Here is a 26,539-nt window from a genome sequence, read left to right on the forward strand (position 1 = left end):
GTGTGATCGGCCTGGATAGAGAGAGGTGGATAAGAAGGACAGTTATGTTGTGGGGGTGGGGTGATGTCTGTGGGGAGCATCACTCCCAGGCCACTTTATCTGTATTTTGTGGCCTGGGAGCAATGCGACAGGGTTGCCTTTTTCACACTTTTTTTTCACTGCGCATGCGCAGTTGAAGACTCCAATTGGAGCAGCATTTCAGACATGATAAGCCTGGCCCACAGTACAATTCAGACTCGCAATTTTTTTTTCAGACTAAGTACGTATTGGGCTGCCTGAGAACAAGTTTCCAAGTCGGATCTGAATTGCGCCCAAATTCAGCACTTAGAATCTAAATGGTAAATTGCCCTTGGTGGTTGGCATTTAAGGGGGGGAAAAAAATCACATTTTGGCCAAAGGGAAAACTTTATGAAAAGGATAAAGTTTGAAGGGTTTTGACACTGTTAATCTGGTGGTCCTGCATTTGAAGACGGATCAGTGGTCACAATAATTGCCTGGAAGTTCTTTCCAAATAATCTTTGGTGTGGAGGAGTACAGGGTGGAATCAATGTCATTAAACTCCTGCTCTTGCCTCGGCTTCCCAATATAGATGAGTTATGCTAAGATAAGGATTTCCAGCCGGACGCCAATAACCATACTGAATTGCAGACAGGACAGGGAGAGAATAAATTGGGCAAACTTTGCCTTCTTGATTTATTCCCAGATTGAGTCCAAAACACAAGTTCAAAAGCAAGAACTTATCTCAGTCAGCTGATTTCCAGAAATTCACCAGGATCATGCAACCTGAAATCTAATTTTCCCCCTCCAACAATTAAAGTTCAAGAAAAAAAAGGTCTTATCAAATAAAAGCAAATTACTGCAAATGCTGGAAACCCAAAATAAAATTAGAAAGTGCTGGAAAATCTCAGCAGATCTGGCAGCATCTGTGGAGAGAGCAACAGAGTTAAGTCCATATGATTCTTCAGTTCTGTAGAAGGATCATATGGAGTCAAAACCTTAACTCCATTTCTCTTTCCAGAAATGCTGCCAGACCTGCTTGAGTTTACCCAGCTTTCTGTTTCTATTTATTGTAAGTATTTGCTCAGGTCCTTGTTGGCCATTTAGCTGAATTCATGTGACATCTTGAAAATGCCCGTTTGCTCACAGTCCAAATTCTTTTGTAAAAAAAACCCTGGTCAATTCCCAAGAAAGTGTTCAAATACTTCAATGTCCTTCCATTTGAAGAAAAAAACATATTATTCCTGGAGATATGTATTCAGAAGACAGCACAGTACTAATCCCTTGTTGAACATAAACTTTGCTGTAAGGTTATAAAACTGAGAGTCAACTGATATAAAATACAGATTATCTCTCAGTTAGTTTTTTTATCACAAAACATCAACTTCACAATTTTCAAAACCAGTGAAAATGGAGAATTATATACTCTCCTGCAGCAGCAATTTCCCTCAGTTAGATTCAGTTTTAGGCACCCTCTCCACATGTTCACACCAGCTAATTATAACTTCTTCCTTATAGAAACTAAACATTGTCCTGCTGGGGATTTCCAAAGAAGTAGTGAGAAACAAGCGTTATAAAATTCCAAGTTTAAAACTAAAACTTAATGATGCTGGTGTTCTGTATCAGAGTTTTAGAAGCAAATCCAAGCTAAGAATGTATTTGAAATATGAAATTAGGCAACATTAGGACAGCTCACCAATAGATTTGACAGAGAGGTAGGTTCTAAAGAGAGAGGGGTGGGAATGCTAGAACCTTGGACCCAGACAGTTGAAGGTATAGAAACATAGAAACATTGAAAATTGGAGCAGGAGGAGGCCATTTGGCCCTTCGAACCTGCCTCGCCATTCATTATGATTGTGCTTTTCCTCATAACCTTTGATCACATTCGCATCAAGTGCTATATCCAGCCGCTTCTTGAATACATCCAATGTTTTGGCATCAACCCTGTGGTAATAAATTCCACAGGTTCACTACTCTTTGGGTAAAGAAATGTCTCCTCACCTCCATCCTAAATGGTCTGCCTGAATCCTCAGATTCTGTATGATATGACAAAGGGAATTAAGGTCGTAGAATGCAGAGTTCTGAGATGGTTGGAGGAGATTAGGAAGGATGAGGCCATGGAAGGATAGAAGGATGGGAATTTTAAGTTTGAGCCATTGCTGTACTGGGATATAATATTAACACAGGAGTGACGGTTGAATAGAAAGGAAGAAGTTAAGATGTGGGTAGCTGAGTTTAAGAGGAGTTTGATGTGGAAAGTGTTAATCCAGCCAGGAGAACACTGGAATAGTCAAGTCAGAAGGCAACAGAAGCATGGATGAGGATTTCAAAATCAGATGGGCTGAGACAGGTGGACATGGCTGATGCAGAGGTGAGCGCAGTTGGTGGCAGAGACCTCACCTCAGGTCAAATATGATACCAAGGTTGCAAATGGTCTCATTCAGACAGCCTCAGACAAAGACATTAGGCAATAGCCTAGTGGTATTATCCACTATTAATCCAGAAATTTGGTTTGAATCCTGCAAATGGTGGAATTTGAATTCAATAATTCAAAAAACTATCTGGATTTAAGAATCTACTGAAGACCATGAAACCATTGTCAATTGTCAGAAAACCCCATCTGGTTCACGAACGTCCTTTTAGGGAAGGAAATCTGCCTCTCTTATCTGGTCTGGATCCACAGCAGATGCTCAACTGCCCTATGAAGTGGCCTAGCAAGCCAGTCAATTCAAATGCTGGCCAGCCAGTCAACAAGGCCCATGTCCTACAAATGATTTTTTTTTTCAACATCAGTGGCTAGTGAGCAGAGTTCATGGAAGGAGGTCAAAGACAATGTCTTCAGTCTTCCCAATATTTAATCAAAGGCAGTATCTTCTCATCCTATACTGGATGTTGGACAAGCAAGTGTAACTAATCATAGGTGGTGAAGGGTCCAGAGAAGTTGTTGTGAGATACAGCCACAAGCGTACATGTATTTTCAAATGATATCAGGTAGTGGCAGCGTATAGGTTAGAAATAAGAAGGGTTATAGGTAAGATCTTTTGGGAATTCCAGTGGGTACATGAGCAGGAGGAGAAGTAGTTTATTTCATTTCATTTATTATTGTCACATGTATGGGCACACGATGAAAAGTATTTGTTTTTTGTGCACTCTGCAGACAAAACATACCGTTCACAGAGTACAAAGGAGAGAAGGAAAGGAGAGGGTGCAGAGTATAGTGTTACAGTCATAGCTAGAGTGCACAGAAATAACATGATTGGAGTTTAAGAGAGTTAGAGTTAAATTTTAAGAGTATAGAATGAGAGTTAAAGATAGATTTAGAGGGTATGCGGGGACAGCTCGCAAGAAATCACCATGCTCCGGCGCCATCTTGAATCTTATAACTATCTTCAGTGGCACACTGGCCTTCTGAGGTCAGTGCCTGTGTGAGGGCTTGTAGGTCCAAGCACAACTAAAATAGCATGTCATTGTACTCCTCAAGCTGCCTCACTATGACACATGTCAATTTCTCAATGGATGAGGTGCTAAAGGTCAACTCAGTGTTCATACAGTCATAGGGAGTTACAGCATAGGAAGAGGCCCTTGGCCCAATTTGTCTATGCTGCCCCTTTTTATAACCCTTAAGCTCGTTCCCATTGCCTGCATTTGGCCCATACCCCTCCATACCCATCTTACCCATGAAACTTTCCAAATGCTTTTGAAAAGCCAAATTTGTACCTGCCTCTACTATTACCTCTGACAGCTCGTTCCTCTTGTGAAAAAATTGCCCCTCTGGATCCTTTTGGATCTCTCCCCTCTCACCTTCAACCTATGCCCTCTAGCTTTAGACTCCCCTACCTTTGGGAAAAGGTATTGACTATCTAGCTGATCTATGCCCTTCATTATTTTATAGACCTCTATAAGATCACCCCTAAGCCTCCTATGCTCCAGAGAAAAAAGTCCAAATTTATCCATCGTCTCCTTATAACTCAAACCATCAAGTCCCAGTAGCATTGTAGTAAATTTCTTCTACACTTTTTCCAGTTTAATAATATTCTTTCTATAATAGGGTGACCAGAATTGTACACAGTATTCCAAGGGCGGCCTTATCAATGTCTTGTACAACTTCAACAAGATGTCCCAACTCCTATATTCAATGTTTTGACCAATAAAACCAAGTATGCCAAATGCCTTCTTCACCACTTTGTCCGCCTGTGACTCCACGTTCAAGCTATGAACCTGTACCCCTAGATGTCTTTGTTCTACAACTCTCTCCAACGCCCTACCATTAACTGATGCCCTGGTTCAATCGATCAAAGTGCATCACCTCACATTTATGTAAACTAAACTCCATCTGCCACTCGTCAGCCCACTGGCCCAATTGATCAAGATCCCATTGCAATGCTAGATACTCTTCTTCACTGTCCACTATGCCACCAATCTTGCAATCTGCAAATTTACTACTAAATTCTCATCCAAATCATTAATATGTACAAATAACAGTGGACCCAACACCAATCCCTGAGGCACACTGCTGATCACAGGCCTTCAGTTTGAAAAACAACCCTCTACAACATCCTCTGTCTTCTGTCATCAAGCCAATTTTGTATCCATTTGGCTACTTCCCCCTGGATCCCATGTGATTTAACCTTATGCAACAACCTTGTGGTACCTTGTCAAAGGCCTTGTTAAAGTCCATGTAGACCACATAACTGCACTGTCCTCATCTACCTTCTTGGCTACCCCTTCAAAAAACTCAATCAAATTTGTGAGACATGTTCTGCAAGGACTCTTTCATGACAAAGGCTATGGCACACAGACCCTCAGGGATCTCCAGTAGATCTTCCCATGCATCTCACTGGACATCCAGCATTTGCCACATTATGGATGACTCCAGAGACTCATAATTTTCTTTGGACTCAGCATGGCTCTTATTCCCAGCCGTCCTCCAATCGCTGACCTCCAGACACTCCCTACCTCCACCATCTGCCCATGCAAGCCTGAAGTGCCTTCACTGCTGTTCCCTCGCAATTCTCCCAGGCGAGTCACAGCCACTGGTGTGCATGTATCTGCGCTGGTGTTGGGTATTGAGAACTTGTTTGTCACCCGTGCATCTCCAGAAGTCTTGAGTGAGGCCTACTGGTTGGCTTTGACAGACAGTTCATCTGAAGGATGGAATCAAAGGGTTACATTCATTAGACTTATCACATAGGTTGACATTCCAATGCATGATGTCCATTGTGGTTGCAATTGGCCTTGGTCGCATTTATGTTTCTCAGTGGCCGCTGCATTACATGGCTTTCAGCAAAGCCTTAGACAAAATCCCACGTGAGAGACTTATTGAGAAGACAAATACACATGGGATACAAGGTGACCTGATAAGGTGGATTCATAATTGGCTTAATGGTAGGACCAGTGAGAAATCTCACACCACCAGGTTAAAGTCCAACAGGTTTACTTGGTAGTAAACGCCACTAGCTTTCAGGGTTTGCCCCTTCATCAGGTCCCAATCCAATGCCGGCATCTCCACATCATTAATGGTAGGAGACAGAGGGGGATGACAGACGGTTGCTTTAGTGACCAGTAACAAGTGGATCTGTACTGGGTCCCTTATTGTTCATAGAATCAGTAAGTTTGCTGATGACACAAAGATTGGTGGGTGGTTAACAGTGAGGTTGAGTGTCTTGGGTTGCAGGAATATATAGATAAGATGGTTAAAAGGGCAGATATGTGGCAGATGGAATTTAACACTGTGCGATACACTTTGAAAGGAGTAATTTGATAAGGAAGTTGTATAGAACTTTGGTGATACCACAGCAGGAGTGCTGTGTGCTATTCTGGTCGCCACATTATAGGAAGGATGTGATTGCACGGGAGGGGGTGCAGAGGAGATTCACCAGGATGTTGCCTGGGATGGAACATTTAAGTTAAAAAGAGGGGTTGGATAGGCTTGGATTGTTTTCTCTGGAGCAGAGAAGATTAAGGGGCAACCTGATTGAGGTGTTCAAGATGATGAGGGGCATGGACAGTGTTAATAGGTGGGAGCCGTTCCCCTTCCCCTATACAACTCCATCATGATCTCTTTGCTTTTGTAATCTATATCTCGATTGATTAAAGACACATGCATTTTTACCACCCTATTAACCTGCCTTTCTGTCTTCAAAGATCTATGGACAGACATGCCAGGGTCCCTTTTTGCTTTGGAACTTCCTAGAGTCAGACCTTTCATAGTTGAAGGGTCAGTTGCCAGGGGACACAAGTTAAAACTGAGGGGTGGGAAGTTTTGGGGGGATTGGTGGAAAATTGTTTTTACCCAGAGGATGGTGATGGTCTGGAATGCACTGCCTGGGAGGGTGGTGGAGGCAGGATGCCTCACAACCTTTAAAAAGTATCTGGATGAGCACTTGACACACCATAACATTTAAGGCAATGGGCCAAATGCTGGCAAGTGGGATTAGGTGGCCAGATCAGGCCTTTCATGTGTCGGTGCAGGCTCGATGGGCCAAAGGGCCTCTTTTGCCCTGCAGTATTCTGTGATTAATGTGATTAATCTGATGTAGCAACCACCTGAATCACAGGATCACAGAAGGTCATCACCTTTGCCCTGAATGACACAAGCTTCAGCCCAATGGGTTCTTACCTTCCTCAAGGATGCCAGCTTCTCCACAACCTGGTTACTTTCCTCCTTGCTTGCCCTCCAACTCCAGGACTTCCAGCTCATGGCTGGTGAGGATCACCAGGTTTGGCAGCACCCACCACCCTCTCCTCCCACCCACCCACCCAGCCACCAATTGCAGATCATTCCTGAATGTTGTGGTTCCATTTCTTCTGCAAGTCAATGTAGAGTTCCATTGAATGCTGAAACATTCACCTCGAACACCTGACTTAGATGCCCACCCTTGCCCCATTCTAACACCCCTGAAAGGTTTGAGAACCTGGAAAGCTGGACCTATGACGGAGCAGAAACTGCTGATACAACTCTTCAGACTTAGGGCGCAGAGGGAAATGTGTGATCTGAGAATACACTTGATTCCAAACATGTATGACCATCCTCCTCTGCTCATTTCAGCTCAATAACCATTCACTATTCACCTGTGCTGAGAGCAGATGGTCATTGAACCTTTTCCAGGACTAGATCCAGGCTTGCCGGACTAGGTCTTGTCCATTGACCTCCACTGCCACCTCGTTCCATGCCTTCTTGATGAAATGGGTGGCCTCCTCCTCCTCCCAACCCTCAGCATCAGAATGTCCCTCCTGGTTGTGACTGCCTCAACTGTTCAGAGGCAGTCATCCAGGAAACGGGACACTTGCTGTTTTCCCGTACTCCCCTCCCTGCAGTGGCCTCCTGCTGCTGTCATGGCTCACAGAGTATTCTTCTGCAGTCAGTGCAAGCCACTTCTGAAGTTTGTGATGGGCTTAAATGGCAGCCAACGTGTTATCGTGAGTTCAAATTGGAAGTGGGCAGGAACGGAATTCCAGTTCTAACCATCAAGCATGCCTGGCAAGAATGAAATTGTACCCAATGTCCCAATAACTTTCTGAGAAAAAAAATCTTACTGATCCTTCATTCTTTTGGTGATAATGAGAAACCTATGCTGCTTGTTAGTGATTTGCCATCCAGTGGAAATGATTTTTCATTACTCATTTTTTCATAATTTTCAAAATCTATTCAATTTTTTCTTAACCTTGATCAATGTGACAACAATCCCCCAAATATTTGCCTCTTTCTTCTGAAGCGTAGCCTCTAATCAAAGCAATTATTCCATTTGTTGATAAGAAATGTCTTCGGTTAAAGGTTAAAATTTATCTATTAGTGTCACAAGTAGGCTTACATTGACACTGCAGTGAAGTTACTGTGAAAATCTCCGAGTCATCGCACTCCGGTGCCTGTTCAGGTAAACTGAGGGAGAATTTAGAACGGCAAATCCACCTAACCAGCATGTCTTTTGGATTGTGGTAGGAAACCAGAGCACCTGGAGGAAACCCACATCGACATGGGAGACTGTGCAGACTCCGCACAGACAGTGATCCAAGCTAAAAATCAAACCTGGCTCCCTGATGCCGTGAGGCAGCAGTGCTAACCACTGTGAATTAATAGTGTTCAACTTTTGGAGAACAGTGGCAATTTATTTTCTTTATTTAAATTCTCAACTTATTCTACAGAGGTAAACATCCAGATAATGAACATTTCACATCAACTTCAATATCTATCCATTGGATAATGCAATCAGTTAAATCATGTTCAGTTGCCACACATCTACGTATTTCTCATTAACAACATGTTAATATGTAAGCTTCCCCTTTCCATGTTTCTAATTGAATCTCACATCACAAGGCTCCCTATTTCCCCAAAAATACATACACCCATGTTGCAAAAGGTTCACTTTTTCAGATTTTCCCCAATCATACTGAGTTCCTTCAAGTTTATAATGCTACTGATGCACCATTGGAATTCCCAACAGTTGCATTGAACCTTTGCATTCATACAGTGAAACCTGCAGAGATTTCTTTTTATTCTTGAGAGAACTTTGCCCAACACAGATTTATATTTTATCACCCATGCAGAACCGACTCAGTTTGTTGTTTGCGGGTGTTCAACGGGGGCCGGGAAAGTAGCAGAGAGGAAACAAAATCCCTGTGTGACCACTTCAGAGAGATGTAACTTTGCAACCCATAGTAATTAAGAAGATTTTGTTCCCATTGTGTACTCCCAGACCGGCGCATGACATGTTTTATAGAATCACAAAATAGAATTATAGAATCCCTACAGTGCAAAAGAGGCCATTCAGCCCATCAAGCCTACACCGAGAACAATCCCACCCAGACCCTATCACCAAAACCCCACATATTTAGCCTGCCAATCCCCTTGACATTAAGCATGGCCAATATACCTAACCTGCACATCTTTGGAGGAAATTGGAGCACTTGGAGGAAACTCTTGCAGGTACAGGGAGAATGTGCAAACTCCACACAAACAGCGACCAGAGACTGGAATTGAACCTACATCCCTGGCGCTGTGAGGCAGTATTGCCACTGTGCCGCCATGCTGCCCAATATATGAGAGATTGATAGTTTATGTTGATTGCAGACCTGCTCAATTTCTAATATCAAAATATTATAAAGACGATTCAGAATTAAGTTTGATACATCCATGTGTGGAATTTTTTGTTTTACTGCACTGAGGCATTACAGTGCAGAAGAACTCAGCCCTGTTAATGGCGATAAAATGCAGCGAAGATAATCACCTAAACTAGGTTGGAATCTATTATTGAGGGCTGAAACGCCAGGTTTAGGATCTGCATTGAAAGTTGGGCTTTACTGCATTAAACATTGGTCTCCTCCTCTCAGGTATTGCAGGCAGCAATACATCATAGCAAAACCACCTTTAAAACCAAACACTTTTATTAGATTTCATACGAAGTCAGATGATTAGGATCTAACCTCCCAACTCCACAGCATTCCTATTTCAAGCTCATGAGTAATCTTTCCACCCCTTGAATTTCCTTTATGTGCACCAATCCTTCTCCCACCCACCCACCACTGCCCCCAAGAAGAATTCACCATTGGGCTGCTGCAAGGCAGCTTGGCTCAAAAGGCTCGTATGACATAGGAGAGCTGCCTTTGGAGATGTGGCAATTCAGTTAGATGACGTTAATGTGATTCAAGGCCTAACTTCAGACTGACCACAGACCTCCTGATTAATGCCTTGAAAAGAGGCCAAAGGAAATTTCAACACCTAACCAAGACCCAACCCTTTTCTTTAACTTTTCCTTTGTTTTGTGTGGTATTTTCCTTTCCTTAGTCTCCTTTCTCTATTTTCATCCTTATTACTGTCGTCGTCTCCTGATGCTTCCCTTCCATTTCTTTGTTATTGTCACTTGATATGTCTTTTACTTTCCCTTCTGAGCTAACTTGCTGACTATGAACTACTCATTATCTCCTCTTTTAACTCATCTTCACTCTTTCTTTATACCCCGTATCCCTTAGCTCCTCTTCGCTCTTTTTCTCTTTCACAGTCACTGTATCTCATTTCTCCCCTTTCAACTTCTCCACTTGTTTTTCATTTCCTCTGTTGCCTCATCTCTTTGTGATGGATATACCTTCTACCAGAGTTACCAGATATCCGTTGTGAAAAACTGGCTACTTTGTCTTGGCCAATTTTGAACAAAAACCATGATTAACTGCAGTTATGGAGAAAGGTAATCAAACATGCCACATATGTAGGAGTAGGCCATTTAGCCCGTCAAGTCTGATCCACCATTTTACTAGAGTAAGGCTGATCTTCTACCTCAACATCATCCTGTGGAATATCCTTGTATCCCCTAATGTCATTTATATTTAGGAATCTATTGACCTCTGCTTTAAACATACTCAATAACTGAGCTTCCACAGCCCATTACATGAAATTGGCAGGAGGTCTCAAGTGCACAAAATTGGGCTTAAGTCATGTGTACCAGTAGTTTGAGCTGGAGGAAGACACAAGGAAATTTGTCACTATTAACACACACAAGGGCTTATTCCAATGAACAATGTTAACTTTCGGTCAAATACAACATGTACTATCTTTCAACGCACCATAGAAACCCTTCTACAAGGGATGCCAAGAGTTATCATGTATCTGGACATAAGAACATAAGAACATAAGAAATAGGAGCAGGAGTAGGCCATCTAGCCCTTCGAGCCTGCCCCGCCATTCAATAAGATCATGGCTGATCTGAAATGGCTCAGTTCCACTTTCCTGCCTTCTCCCCATAACCCTTAATCCCCTTGCCTATCTACCCGCGTCTTAAATATATTTAGCGAGGCAGCCTCCACCACTTCAACGGGCAGAGAATTCCAGAGATTCACCACCCTTTGAGTGAAGAAGTTCCTCCTCAACTCCATTCTAACCTGCCCCCCCCCTTATCTTGAGGCTGTGCCCTCTAGTCCTACTGTCCTTTCTGAGCGGGAAGAGCCTCTCCACCTCTATCCTATCCATCCCATTCATCATCTTGTACGTCTCAATGAGATCTCCCCTCATCCTTCTAAACTCCAACGAGTATAAGCCTAGTTTATTCAGCCTCTCCTCATAGTTCAACCCCCTCAACTCCAGTATCAGCCTAGTGAACCTCCTCTGCACTCCCTCCAAGGCCAAAATATCCTTACGTAAGTGCGGCGACCAAAACTGCACACAGTACTCCAGCTGTGGCCTCACCAGCGCCCTGTACAGTTGCAGCAAGACCTCCCTACTTTTATATTCAATCCCCCTCACTATGAAGGCCAGCATCCCATTCGCCTTCTTGATCACCTGCTGCACCTGCAGGCTGGGTTTTTGCGACTCATGCACAAGGACCCCGAGGTCCCTCTGCACCGTAGCATGCTGCAGCCTTTCGCCATGTATGTAGTAGTCCTTCCTACCATTATTCCTACCAAAGTGGAGAACCTCACACTTGCCAACATTAAATTCCATTTGCTAGTTCCTCGCCCATTCACCCAGCCTATCTAGATCCCTCTGCAGACTTTCCACATCCTCCGCACAATTTGCCTTTCCACCAATCTTTGTGTCATCAGCAAATTTGGACACCTTACACTCGGTTCCCTCCTCCAGATCATCTATATAAATGGCAAATAGCTGAGGCCCCAGCACCAATCCCTGGGGCACTCCACTAGTCACCAACCGCCAATCCGAATAGCACCCATTGACACCCACTCTCTGCCTCCTATTTGACAGCCAATCCCCTATCCACACTAACACCCTACCCCCAACTCCATGCCCCCTAACCTTCTGTAACAACCTCTTGTGCGGCACCTTATCAAACGCCTTCTGAAAATCAAGGAACACCATATCCACCGGTTCTCCTCTATCCACCGCGCTAGACATATCCTCATAGAATTCCAACAAATTCGTCAGACACGATTTCCCTTTAACGAAACCGTGCTGCATCTGCTCTATCAAACAATTCTCCTCAAGATGCCTCACTATTTTCTCCTTGATTACGGATTCTTGCCGTTTTCCAATCTTCCGGCACTTCCCCGGAATCCAGCGAGGTTTGGAAATTAATCATCAAGGCATCCACTATCACCTCCGCCATTTCTTTTAGAACCCTTGGATGCATTCCATCCGGTCCTGGGGACTTGTCCACAGTCAGTCCCTCCAGTCTGTCTAGCGCTGCCTCTCTAGTAACAATAATGTCATTCAGGCCCTCCACTCCTACCATCTTTCCATTGTTAACACCCGGTAAACTATTCATGTCCTCCTCCGTGAAGACCGAAGCAAAAAAGTTATTCAAGGCCTCAGCCATTTCCTCATCCCCCACCACTAAGTCCCCCCTCTCATCCTCTAAGGGTCCAACGTTCACCCTAGCCAGCCTCTTCCTTTTTATATATTTATAAAAACGCTTACTATCCTTTTTTATATTTAGCGCTAGCCCAGCTTCATAGTTTATCCTTCCTTTCTTATCAACTTCTTTGTCATTTTTTGTTGATATTTAAACCTCTCCCAATCCTCTTCTCGCCCACTACTCTTGGCCACTCTAAATGCATCAGCTTTTAATTTAATACTCTCCTTAACCTCCTTCGTTATCCACGGCTGATTATCTCTCCTCCTACGATCCTTTTTAACCATCGGAATAAATTTCTGCTGAGCACCAAGAAAGATCTCCTTAAAGATCCTCCACTGTTCCTCAGTAGACCTACCCTCCAATGCGCTCCCCCAATCAACATTCGCCAATTCCTCTCTCATCCTATCGTACTCCCCTCTGTTCAAACAAAGGACGATGCCTTAGCAACAGGAGCATCACCTGAAGAGCATAGAGTCAATTTGGAGGAAGTCCTCAGGAAAGTGAAAGAAGCTAGTGTAAATCTGAAAAGAGAAACGTGTACTTTTCAGGTCAGTAAGTTCATGTGGTTAGGATTCAGAGTCGGTGGAACACCCATTAGAAGGCAAGATAAAGGCAACAAAAAGGGTATCTGCACAAGGAATGTAACCAAATTAAAGTCCATTTTAGGGATGGTCAACTGATATGGCCACTTTTTGACAAACATGTCTACAATTTTGGAGCAATTGCACTGGATTTTGAAATAGCAGCAATGCTGGCAATGGGAAGATTCTCAGTGACAAGCCTCTGACAAAGTGAAGGATCATGATTCAGATAAGGGAAGCAAGTGATTTGAAATGGCTGATTATTTTTGTCTGAAACTTCAAGGCAACAAGCTTGGGTGCCTAGGAACATTATTGCAAGGACTGACCCAGTATTTTGTGTCATCGACCTACAGGGCCACGAACTGCGGAAGCACATAGACCATACAAGAAGAGCACAGAATCAGAGAATCCTAAAGTGCAGAAAGAGGCCATTCAGTCCATCAAGAGAGCACCGACCACAATCCCCACCCAAGCCCTATCCCTATAATCCCATTTGTTTACCTTATCTAGTCTCCTGACACTAAGGAACAATTTTGCATGGCCAATCTGCCAACTCTCACATCTTTGGAGAGCGGGAGGAAACTAAAGCACCCAGAGGAAACCAATGCAGGCATGGGGGGAATGTGCAAACTCCACACAGACAGTGAACCAAGCTGGGAATTGAACCTAGGTCCCTGGCGCTGTGAGTCAGCAGTGCTAACCACTGTGCCACCATGCTGGCCAAGAGAGAAAGCTACAGCCCCACCTCTAGAGCAGTGGACCCAGTAATAGTTTCAAGTGTGCTAGCAGCCAAACTGGCGTTAGCAGAACCCACTGTTTCCCAAAGAGAATCTTGTGTGTGTCAGCAAAAACAGAGGAAGAGGGTGTTGGCACTGACTCATCTTCAGATTCTCTCAATCTGCTACCACAGTTGTTGTCTCTCATGCCTCAAACTTAGAGGAATTGGTTGTGGAGTTCCCACACTCCATGAAAGTCTGAAAGTCCCTAGACAGACCAACTTTCTGAACTTTGCCAAATTATCCTCTTTCTGGATATTCTGTTTTGATTGTATGTAGTTGTGTCTAAGACAGTTTTTTTTGTATCATTTTAAGAGAACTTAACGGGGAAGAATGTGACAGTGTGGTCCCCATAAGGGACAAATGTTTGTGGGTCACATAACCCCCCCTAGAAACTATTGGAGTGTGTGAACATTAGCGTATTGAATGTTAGGGCACAGGCCCGGGTAAGTCTAACCCACAGCGTAAGCCCGGGAGTTAATAGGGCTAGACCTGCATCTGTGTTGATCTTGTGCATATATAGTTATTGCTGTTGTTTAATAAATCACTGTTGTGATTTAAAGGTTCTTTGTCATATTATCTCATCCAATAATATTAGTGAAGCTTTGTTGCACTCCCTGTACAGCCAGTATATCCTTCCTTACATAAGGAGACCAAACAGTGTCCTCCATTGTGGTTTCACCAAGACTTTATACAATGAAATAAAACATAGATAAAAGATACCTACAATCAGACTTCTAGTTAAACATTACCTGTCAAATAAGTCAATCACTAATTAATCAAATTGATCATCATTTTTTGGCAAGTATTCATTATGCACATTGAAGGGGGAAATTAGTGATCAGCTAATAAGATTTTAAACAGAATACATCAGGCACTACCAGCAAAGAGTTAAATGATTCTTAGAACATAGAAAATAAGCTAATGAAACAAATAGTTTACACCTATGTGAATGCAATAAGAGAATTAAATAAGTAATTATGATTTTAAAACAGATATGCCAATATTTTAAATGTATTTTAAGTATTGAAAGATTTTTTCATTTCAGCCAAAAGCAAATTATTGCAAGGTTTGGTGGTAAAAGTGAAGAGTTCAAAGCCAAAGGCCTGGGAACCTCATTTGTTAGCAGAGTTCATATCAGAAAGTTTCTGGTGAGGGAACACATTTTGAAACTTTATGAATAGGGACAGTCATTGTCTAGGCATAGAATAGATACATACCTGGACACAGAAACATATGTCTGTCCAGCTTTGTCAGTGAGCTGGTGGAATGTTCACTTTGACCTCCATGTTGAGCTTCCTTCATTACAAAGCAACAGGGAGGTGAGTCCAACCAAGATGGGAGTCACATCTGATTAGATGGATGAAAGGGATATCATTATGTTGGATGGTAAAATGAAATTGGCTGAGTTGCTTGTCGGGAATTATTACTGATGTATGTTTACTGAATGTAATTGATTTTAAACTAATATGAGGCAGTGATGATTGATGAGAAAATCTATAATTGATCTGTTTGTGATTGTACACATTAGACCTTTTGGAAAAGTTCTGTCACTCTAATCCCAAAGCTACTTAATCCTTTAATGGTGTCTGGGCAGCTGTTCGCTTGTCTTGTGTTTTTCTTTTAAAATAAGTGTTACATCTTTATACAGAGATACTTGCCTGGTGAGTTTTTCATTGTCTTAGCTAAGACATAATCGGCCATCTCAAATTACCCCACAATCCACATATTACTTTAAAATCAAATAAGTTCATTTGATGTATAAAGAAGCTATAGAACAGGAAATAGTCTCTTCTAGAGAGGTTGCCCCCACTGATGAGTAACCCTCCAGTTACTCAGCTGTGTATTTTTTTCCTCGTGGGTTAGAAGAACTTACAGTGAGAACTGGTGGGGGGGGGTGTGAAGTTTTATTCCACTCTTGAATATAAACTGCAACAATTCAACTCTGATTCCACCGCTTGTGGTCACAACTTAAGGTCACTGATGGGCAGTGATTCTCGCGGCCAGCACTTATAAGAGTTTCGAAATCATTCTGCATAGGCTGTCACTTTTTCTGGTTTTTCCAAACCACAGTCATGATCTAAGTGTAGTGTGGGCAATTCACTTCAGTCCAGTTTCCACGCAACCTGAGGGAAAATCAGTAAATACTTATCCTGAGTAGCCACTCATTATATTTAGCTGTAAAAATAATTCTATTTCCTGCTGTGTTTAAAATATTGAAAAGTCAAAACTTGATGCGGCACAGTGGCACAATGGTTAGTACTGCTGCCTCACAGCACCAGGAACCCAGGGTTGATTCCAGCTTTGGGTCACTGTCTGTGAGGGCTTCACACATACTCCCCGTGTCTGCATCGGTTTCCTCCAGGTGCTCCTCCCACAGTCCAAAGTTGTGCAGGTTAGGTGGATTAGCCATGCCAAATTACCTCTTAGTGTCCCAAAATGTGCAGGTTATGGGGATTAGCCATTCTAAATTGCCCTTTAATGACCCACAATGTGTAGGTCAGATGGATTGGCCATGCTACATTGCCCCTAGTGACATGATATGTGTAGGTTAGGTCGATAGGTTACGTTAAATTGCCTCTTAGGGTTCCATGATGTGTAGGTTAGGTAGATTGGTCATGCTAAATTGCCTCTTAGTGTTCCAAGATATGTTGTTTAGATGGATTAGCCATGGTAAATGTGTAGGGTTACAGGGATAGGGTGAAGGAAAGGGCCTGGGGTAAGGTACTGTGTCAGAGAGAGGCGATGCAGACTGATAGGCTAAATGGCTCTCTTCTGCACTGTATGGTTTCTATGACTCTGTGATAACAGGGTCCATTAGACCACCAGTAAACTAGACATGTAGCATTGGAATGGCACTCTTACAAAGGAGATCACCTGAAGGAGATTTATAGGGTAGTTGCTGGGAAGTTGTTTCCACCAGTCCGGGAATCTAAAACACAAAGGGCAAGTCTTAGGATAAGGATCATTTAGGTTTAAGAAGAGGAAGATTTACTTCACTCAAAGGGTTGAATCTTTAGAACTCTCCATCCTAGAGTATTCTGGGTACCCCATCGTTGAATACATTTAAGGATGGGATCAACAGATTACTGGTCTCTCAGGGATTCAAAAGATATGGGGGGGGTGGCAAAAGTGAAATTGAAATCCAAGATCAGCTATTATTGTGCAGAATGATACAGCAAGCTTGGTGAAACATATGGTCTACTCTCCTCACTTTTCTTGTGTTCTTGTGAAGCAGTCCACTGATCCAGAGAGTGCCAAATCCGATGTTTCTTCACTGAGCCAAGGTGGAGGGATAGGTATTCTCTAAAGTGGCAATGAAAAGATAACCAGTGGATCTGAGGGCTTTTCAGGAGCCAGGTCAAGTATTTGTTGCAAGTACAAACAGCAATGGTCATTAGTGTCTTCTTCTGTTTTTCTAATCCATTCATGGACGGCATGGTAACACAGTGGTTAGCACTGCTGCTTCACAGCTCCAGGGACCTGGGTTTGATTCCTGGCTCGGGTCACTGTCTGTGTGGAGTTTGCACATTCTCCTTGTGTTCTGCGTGGGTTTCCTCCGGGTGCTCCAGTTTCCTCCCACAGTCCAAAGATGTGCAGGTTAGGTTGATTGGCCATGATAAAAATTGCCCCTTAGAGTCGTGAGATGTGTAGGTTAAAGAGACAAGGGGGTAAATATGTAAGGATATGGGGATAGGGCCTGGGTGGGTTTATGGTCGGTGCAGACTTAATGGGCCAAATGGCCTCCTTCTGCACTGTAGGTTTTCTAAGATTTCTGAGTGGGCGCCACTGGCTGGGCCAGCATATATTGCCCTCCATTTCAAAAAGCATTTTTAAAATGCCGTGGCCCTGGAGTCACATGTAGGCCAGACTGGGCAAAGATGGCAGATTTCCTCCCCTAAAGGACATTTTTAAACCAGGTGGATTTTTACGACAAGGGCTTTGTGATCATTGCAAGACTCAAATTCCAGATTTTTTTTTGTTGAATTCAAATTTCACCACCTGCCTTGCTGGGATTTGAATATGGGTCCCTAGATCTTGCTCTGGATCTCTGGATTACCAGTCCAGTTACGATACCACTGCACTACCACCTTTATTCAACTGGCCTGGTTGTGGTCTGCTTCCACAACAGAGCTTCAAAGCATGGTTACATGGCTATGGCAAGTCAGTTCATCAGAAAGTACAGGATTGCATTTCTGAAACCCAAACAGTATTCCTTTCCAGGGATCTGTGAGCAGTTAGCACTGCTGGTTAGGCAGCTCTATGTCAAGTACAAACAGCTTGCATTCCACCCACTGGAATGTGAAAATATCATTGTTGTCCACTGCAGGTCAGCAAAATGGTAGAATGAAAAGCAAGGCGGAGCAATAAATTTAGCAACACGATCTTTGGAACTAACTGCCATTCCCATTATTGGCATGAAATTTCCAGCAAACATGTAGCTGAAGGTTTTGCCAGAAGTTATACCAAAACTTTCAGCAGACTTGGTAATGGTAAGATTGCAATTCTCCTGAGAATCTAAACTGCATATGTTGGAACATGAAAACGGAATTAAATAAAACAGATATCGAGGAACTTGATAGAAACAGAACCATAGAATTCCTACAGTGCAAAAGGAGGCTATTCAGCCCATTGAGTCTGCACAAACTCTGACAGAGTATTTTACTTAGGTCACATCCCCATAACCCCACATTTACCATTTACCGGAGGAAACCCACACAAACAGGGCAATGTGCAAACTCCACACACTCACCCAAGACCGGAATTGAACCCAGGTCCCTGGCACTGTGATACAGAAGTGCGAACCACTGTGCCACAAAACTTGGCCAATAATCTAGTTTAAATCTTTCTTTATGCAAGAAAACTAAAATATTAAGACAATTGTGGAAATTAAGCACAGAAAGTGGCTGTTTTTCTCTATTGGTGTAATTCATTCTGAACTTATAGAAACAGGAGATATAGGACATGTGGAAATTAGTGTGGCAAAATTTAAAAGAATGCCTTTTAAAAAAATCACCATATCATATCAGAAATATGTCTTTGGATTATGCTCCAACTAAGACATGGCTATGGCAATGATGTGAGCAAAGTTGTCGAGAAGAGGTAAAGGGCAGGATTTTCCAGTCGTGCTCACCCCTAAAACCAAAAAATCCCTCCCGTTGTCAATGGAGCCTTGAAAGATTCACCCCCACCCGCTCTGATTCCCATGGTGGGTGGGTCAGGCAAACTCCCCCCAAAAAGACTAAATGGGATATAGGTAGATTGAGTGAGTGAATGGATTTGGTAGATGGGATGTTCTTTATTCTGCCATTTACACGTTCCAATCTCTTAGGTTTTGCTGAAGATGAAGGAAACTTAAATTGCTTACCATTCCTCCATTGAGGAAATTTGTATAATATGAAGACATTTACAGCCATCTTTGAAGGTTTTAGGCAATGAAAAATGTCACATTCATTTTGAAGAAAACAACAATCGAAACATTGTAATGTTTACCCAGGCTGATTTCTGCCTATACGTAGAGTTAAAACTGGGTGGAAAGTCCATTACCACTTATGGCTCTGTGATGTCACGGGAACCCACGTCCTGTATTGTGTGAGGGTGCTGCACTAAATCCTCAAGTAGAGGAAGAGACCAGACAGTGTACGGTTTGTGAAAGGACACCATGGCTCTTCGTTCAGTGCTGTATTTTCTAGCATTCTTAGTGCTGCAAGGTAAGCTTTACTTTACTTCTCAAAAGCAAAACTAAAGTAATTTTAGTTTTGAATACACTAGCAAACCACAGCACGATGTGTAAGACGAGACTGAGGAGTGGAGTTCGTTAACTAGCATCCTGTTCATAGAAGTTGAATATTAAGCTTTTTCAATGAAAACTAATATTTGATTTTGAGTACAGAAAGGGATTTTGAGGTATGGGCACTTATCTTCTGAAGAATTATATGGTTATATTGATATTTTATTAATTGCATATTCAACGATTATATTTATTGATAATTGAAAGCGATGGATTCCCTCTGGTTATAATAGCCAAAGTATTTGTATGACATCCTATATTGAGAAAATTTCCCTCAACGAAGTATAACTTAGTTGTGGGCTCTCTCAAGTAGCACTGTGAGTTTTTGCAGTGAATAGCCCATATGCACCAGGAAGTTCAATATTTAGTCTGTGCTGAAGTAGTTTGTGTCAGCCAGAGCACCATGAATGGTGCTTTAATTGCTGCCCCCCTGCAGAGAAATATCAACAAGTTCACATTCCCAATTGCCAGTGTGAGAAACCTACTGCAAGTGTGCGTACCAGGCAAGTCCTGGGTCAAGCTCAAGATCAGCTGTAGGGCTGCTATGAGGAAACAAACCTTGTTTGCCTTCAGTGATGGGAATTTATCTGAGACATGCACTCTTATGTTGTGGAAACACTTGTTAGGCAGTTCCTAACAAGTCATTGCCATTACTACCTAACAGTTCAGAAAGCTGAAGGCATTCAGGAGAATGAGTTCATTAAAGTTATGACAACAATTCATGTTTCACTGCAATTATCTTAATTGCTGCATTTTTTAAGTTGAAGTTAAAGTAATCAAAGTGTTGTATATTTTGCATTGGTGCAAATATTATACCTACTTAGGTAGCAGGCTTCTCCTCATATTTTCTCCAATACACTTGTTCAACTGAGCATGAGAGCAGTTGCCATATTTAAAAGATTGTAGATGTCTCTCATGATATCTCAGTTGCAGTGCGTCATTGAGTTCTACAGAGTAGTCAGGTTCCATTCTTGTCTGTACTAATTTAGTTCAATATGGCAGGAGTACTACAATTGGGCTCAGCACTTTTGCGTTGGGAAGAAACAATCAAATGGATTTCTTCTTGATTATCATTCTATGGTGCCTAAAGCAAGTTGTCATGTGTAGGTTGTGATGGGCGAGCTGTCATGCCCCCTCACATTTAAACAGCATTTTGACACTCGTTGTCAAAGCTCACACAGGAACGATGGTCGTTTGTCCACGGTATCTGAGGGCACCCGATGCTTGTGAAGCTGTGGCTCAACAAGTAAGCAGAACATTCCAACATGTTTTAATGCCACTGAAGTACTTGTGATGTCCTGTTATAGTGTAGGAAATCTGCCAGCCAATTTGTGCTCAGCAAGGTCCCAGGAATAGCAATGAGATAAATGGCAATTTAGTATGTTTTGGTGATGTAGACTGAAGGATAAATGTTGGCCAGAACACTTGGCAAAAATCCCCAGCTCTTCTTTGAATTGTGGCATGGGAACTTTCATGACCACCTGTCAGATGGGCCCATACGGCTTGGAATCTGGATATCTAATTTGGAGGATGGCACTTCCAACTCTACAACACTGCATTGGTTTTTAACCAATTGTTAAAATGTTAAACATAGGCAAAATTCAACTTCAGGAGGGGAGCAAAATGGACAATAGCAAATTGAATAAAAAGACATTCAGGCCAGTTTGCTACCTACCTTATGTTTTATGTGCAATTGTAACTATAAGTCCCTTTACAGAAGTGCCAAATATTGATGTGCTGAGCAGCTGCTGTAAATAATGATCTTAAAATGAACAGGACCATAAATTGCATGAAAAATGAAAAATGCATGGGTGCGTTGGGCTTCCATGAACAAATGAGAGGTGATCATCTGGACACAGACTTTATTTAAAAACCTGACTAGTTTTTGTGAAAGCACAATAGATGGACTTTTCTCAAAGCACATTAAACGGCTGTAAGTAAACATAGAAAATGCTGGATAAACTCAGCAGGTTTAGCAACATCTGTGGAGAGAGAAACAGAATTCACGTTTCAAGTCTGTGTGACTCTTACTTAGAGCTGAAGATGGGTAGAAATGTGATGGATTATTTAGTTGGTGAGGGGGCTGGAAAAGGTGGAGCAGAATAGAAGGACAGGGATTGGTAGGAGCTAAACAGAGACTGACAAAGATGTCACAGAAGTAAGACAAAGGGATTTTAATAATGGCTTTAAAAATTAAATGATAATGTCATTTTTTATTCATGCGTGGGACATGGGTTTTGCTGGCTGGTTATTGGCCATCCCTTGCTCCTCGAGGGTAGTTGAGAGTCAACCACGTTGCTGTGGCTCTGGAGTCACATGCAGGCCAGACTGGGTAAGGGAAGCAGATTTCCGACAATCAACAATGGTTTCCTGGTCATCAGTAGATTCTTAATTCCATATTTTATAATAAAGGCGCAATAGCAGAATGAGTTACTAGGAAAACAAAAGTTAATGTTCACAAAGACAAAACTAAAGAACTTGCGACAGATGGCCCTATGTGGAGGAGGGGAGTAGTTTGCAATGGAACAAAGGGGCATAATCAAAGTACATCTTACGAGTGACATTATCACTCTGTCATATAGAAACATGTTTTGTATAAAATTATGATATTTCAAATTATAATAGTAAATAGAGAAAATGCCTAATATATGTCCAATTTATTCTACTGATAGGAAAGTCATCATTGTAATGCACGAATGACAAAGGTCTTCCCCCCTTACTCATTATTTATATAATAAACAACAGCCCATGTTATCTACCTTAAAATAATTAAATAAAGTTTAATTATTAAATTAAAGTTGGTGTTTTGTCTGGTTGTTTGATATAGTAATACGATAAAAATGTTGCTAAATTTGCTGAGGAAAATGGGCCTCAAAATTAAAACTGTGCAGGTTACAAATTTGAACTACCATCCTGTTTTATTGAACCATCCTGTGGTTCAATCAACAGTGTCCAAAGTGAACCAGACACAGACAGTATTAAAGTCATGACTTTAAACTCTGTTTCTGAGTTAGCTAATAAAGCTTGGATGTGAATTCTGCCAGGTCAGAAAAGATTTTTAACATGCATTTTTCTCTTTTATTTTACTTTGAAAATATGGTTTGTATGTTTGAAATTAAGCTTGGAGATCTGAGGATGACATAGTGGTTAGTACTGCTGCCTCACAGTTCTAGGGACCTGGGTTCGATTTCCGGCTTGGGTCACTGTCTGTACGGAGTTTGCACATTCTCCCTGTGTCTGTGTGGGCTTCCTCCAAGTGCTCCGGTTTCCTCCCACAGTCCAAAGATGTGCTGGTTAGGTGAATTGGCCAAGCTAAATTCTCCCTCACTGTACCTGACCAAGTGCTGAAGTGTGGCAACTAGGGGATTTTCATAGTAACTTCATTGCAGTGTGAATGTTGAAACTCCATTTTCTGTTGAAACAACTGAAGGTTGTAAATCCATAACATAACTTCACATAGTTTTTTTTTAATATTATTCATTCAACTTATGCACAAGTTCAAAACACATCTTGTGTGTGCAAAATGGACAAGAACAGACCTCTTGGCTTGAATTTTCTTATTTCTGCATTTTGAGACATGGATAGGAATTGACAAGAGCTCTTCTCCCTGAGGCAGATAGATTTGTGTGACAAATTATCCAAAAAAATTCACTGAGCAGCCAATTAGAAATATTGGCACAAAACTCCATCATTGACCGTGTCACAAAACTGTGAACGTGTTTGTGAAGAATTTCTTCTGTTTAGTATTTCTAGCAAAATCATGACATGTTATAAATCATGATATTTCAATGATTATATTTATAATTTCATTGGCAATATCTGAGGAAATCAACTTGAACATGTTTTATGATATTGCTAGAATATTATAGCCCTCATACTCCCTTCGCACATGGGAGTGCAGGATTACTGAATTTGCCTTACTGAGATCTTAAGAACTCTTCAATACATCCCATCTCCTTCCATGACCATCAGGCCTTAACACTGTCATTAACACTGTTGCTCGGTGCTACAGTTTCAATGTAAAAACAACTTAAATATTCAAACACATTTACCACAGCACATTACTTCTAGGCCCATGGTTTACTAACTACAAATTAATGATAGTTTTGGTGCACCATAAAGCCCATTACATGATTAAAGAGAAAGCGTGCAAACATGAACTGAAATAATTTATGAAAGTTATTTAAATCTCAGGAATAAACGACAACCAAACTGTGACAAATTATAATAAAACTATTCAAAAATTTTTGTTGTATGGTTTCTCATATCTTGATTTTGATTCTTATCTTGTGGCAATTCAAGTTTTACTATATCTATTCACATTAACACAGCGTGACAGGAAGAGACGCTACAGCAGTTATTTTTATGTCCCTTCGTGTAATGGGAAGTCAATGTCACCTCCCCTTTTAACTTGCTCACTTTCTTCAATTATCAATCTGCAAGAATCAACTACCAAATGTCCACATTGTCAAAATATTTTAATAGCACTTTCCCTCCTTTATAGCATCAAATTCAAAAGCCTAGGCCCACATTCCAATACAATAAGCTATTAGAGGCTGCAGGATCAAAGTAGTCATTGTACAGGAAGCCGGTATTGAACGTTAGGGTGAACCAGTCGAATTCTGAGAAGACAGCTTGGTTGGTTTTGTGATCAACAAACTCACATCTGTGTCAAGCCCTGTGACTTCCCTCAAGCCTTTCCCAAGTAATGAACTACCTCAAAATGCAGTGTTCATTCAGGCAGCCAGTTTGTGCACAAGCTCCGACAAGCAGAAATAGATGGAATAACCAGACAATCTATTTGTGGTGCTGTTGGTTTTAAATCTGGTTTAAAGTCATGCTGCAGTCTTGCACAGTATAAAAATCTATTAATTTAAGTTAACCTTCCAATGAGAACAAAGTGGAAATATGATAACACATTAAACAATCTGTACTGTTAATTTTGATTAATAGAAACGTTCATTTCATTTGAATCAATATCCCAGTAAATGGACCTCAGCTATAACCTACAAATACCAAAACTGTACTGCCAACAGATGCATTTTGCTACTGATTGATAAAGCTGTAATGAAATAGGGAAAAAAAAAGTTCTTGGCAGATTTCTGTTGCTCAGCAGATCAGGCTCAATCCAAAACTATTTATATCCTTTTCATAACATCAAGGCCTTGGTGAATCTTCAACGCTTAACCAATATCTGAGTGATTGCCTTGGTTTTGTTTCTGCGTAGTTGAACCTGTCCAGAAAATACAGACAAATCTAACAACTCCTTCAGAGTCTTCCAGCATGCAACTTGTATTGGAGGATTCAAGTACTGGAGCTATGTTGCGAATTGATAGTGTTGTGTAATCTTTTCAATTAGTTACAATGCCTTCCATTGCTCATCCCTTGAAACTGTTCTCTTTATCATTTTCATGAGGCTGAATTTACTGATATCACTGGGCCTCTTAAGGGGCAAAGGTCATGGCCACAATTCTCCCATCCCACTGTGCTAATTTTTTAGAACAGCAGGCTGGGCAAATCACACCGTGGTGGGGTACAACGTGTGGGACTCGCATGAGAGTTCGCACCCCAGCCGCATCTCCTTGCACTGGATTTCCAGGGGGATTACACTGGTTCCCCACTTTCAGGGAGCGAGTGGCCTGACCCTGCTGGAGTGAAGGGGGGCAAGTGGGGCCCCCTAAGGGGTCAGTCAGTAGGTGGATAGTGTCCCCTGGGCACGGGCACTCTGAAAGTGCTAGCCTGTACCTCCTGGCACTGCTCAAGAGTCAAAGTGTCCAGGGACAGCTTGGCACTGTCCATTGAGCATAGGATAGTGCCAAGGCGGCAGGGCCTGATGGGGACGGGGCCTTGGGGGGGTAATCAGTGGGGATGGGAGAGTCCCGCTGCCACTCTGTCATTGTGATCGGTCAACTAAAGAGGGCGACCAGCAATCGGGTTGAGTTGGGGGAAGGGATGGGGGGGAGGTGGTCAGCCGGTGGAGAGGGGGGCATCATCCGGGAGGAATGGGGGTCAGCGGGGTGGGGGGAGGTCTGCCTGCCTGCTGGGACTGGGGGGGAATCATCACTGCTGGCAGGGAGGATAACTTTTAGGGGTGTGGCTGGAGATCAGGGCAGTCCAGTCCGGGACCGGGGTTGGGGTTGGCCCAGGAATGGTTGGGGGAGGTCACGATCAGGCCATGGAGGGGCTGGAAGGACAGCACTGCGGGGGTCCAGGCCTGGCCAGTGATTGAGCTGGCCTGCAATCAGGAGGCTGAGAGTGCGGAGCCACTGTGCATGCAGAAAGGCCTGTTGGTTTCAGCCTCCCAGCGGGTATAGGCCCCACTCACTGATTTATAATGATATTCATGCTCGTGGCCTCTCCAGTGCACAGAGTGCACTGAACTCCCACTGAAAAAGCCAGCGTGAATTACCCCAGTTTTCATGTGATTTCAACACTTCGAATTTTTTTGGGAGAACTTCGGCCCATATCTCCCAATGATATTAATGGTCATTTGGTTTACATCATGCACTGTTTCTCAGGACAAGTGGAGTACTGTCAGTGGTAGATAAAGAATTGTATCAGGATTCCATTTGATCACATTTATTGATGGAAAATGAAACAAGGTTTTTATTTCACAGATTTGGAGAGCACAGTCCTTGCTGGCATTTGTTTGTGATATCTCATGTGGTGAGCTGATAGTACCACAAATATACTTAAGGAACAACAAATTGAGAATGAGTAACTTGAGTTATGCTTATCACTGGTTTACTCCATGAAGTTACAGTATGGCTTGTGGTTAAGCCTGCATCATTGACTCATTGGCTTTAACTCGGGTGAATCATTGCAAAGTGAAAATAGTCTGTCTCCTAATGTGTTTAAAATAGAAATGTGAACAACATAAGGGCTACAACTGATGTGACTTTGGCAAACTCAAAGTAACACCTCAATAATTTTCCAGAGGGGGCTTTTAAAGTGTTAACAATGAATCATATCCTCTTGTAGTCGCCTTCACACCAGAAAGTCCACTGTGGTCACCAAGTCTGAAGATTAGGGAGGAGAAGGGGGTGATGGGGGGGATGGAAAGTTACATACAGCAATCTTTCCTTTTTGAAAAGA

General features: G+C 42.3%; 1 protein-coding gene across 1 annotated transcript in view; it reads left to right on the top strand.

Moving 5' to 3' along the window:
- The first annotated feature begins 19,287 nt into the window (after positions 1 to 19,287).
- crtam (cytotoxic and regulatory T cell molecule) overlaps positions 19,288 to 26,539 on the top strand; it is a 40,830-nt gene continuing 33,578 nt past the window's right edge. Inside the window, exon 1 of the mRNA XM_080214745.1 lies at positions 19,288 to 19,364. Coding sequence (XP_080070871.1) covers positions 19,316 to 19,364 — 49 coding nt within the window. The 5' untranslated portion in view covers positions 19,288 to 19,315. The remainder of the gene's footprint in view (positions 19,365 to 26,539) is intronic.

Source organism: Carcharhinus amblyrhynchos, chromosome 29 (genome assembly GCF_965287045.1).
Source record: "Carcharhinus amblyrhynchos chromosome 29, sCarAmb.v2.hapA, whole genome shotgun sequence".
NCBI classification, from domain to species: Eukaryota; Metazoa; Chordata; class Chondrichthyes; order Carcharhiniformes; family Carcharhinidae; genus Carcharhinus; species Carcharhinus amblyrhynchos.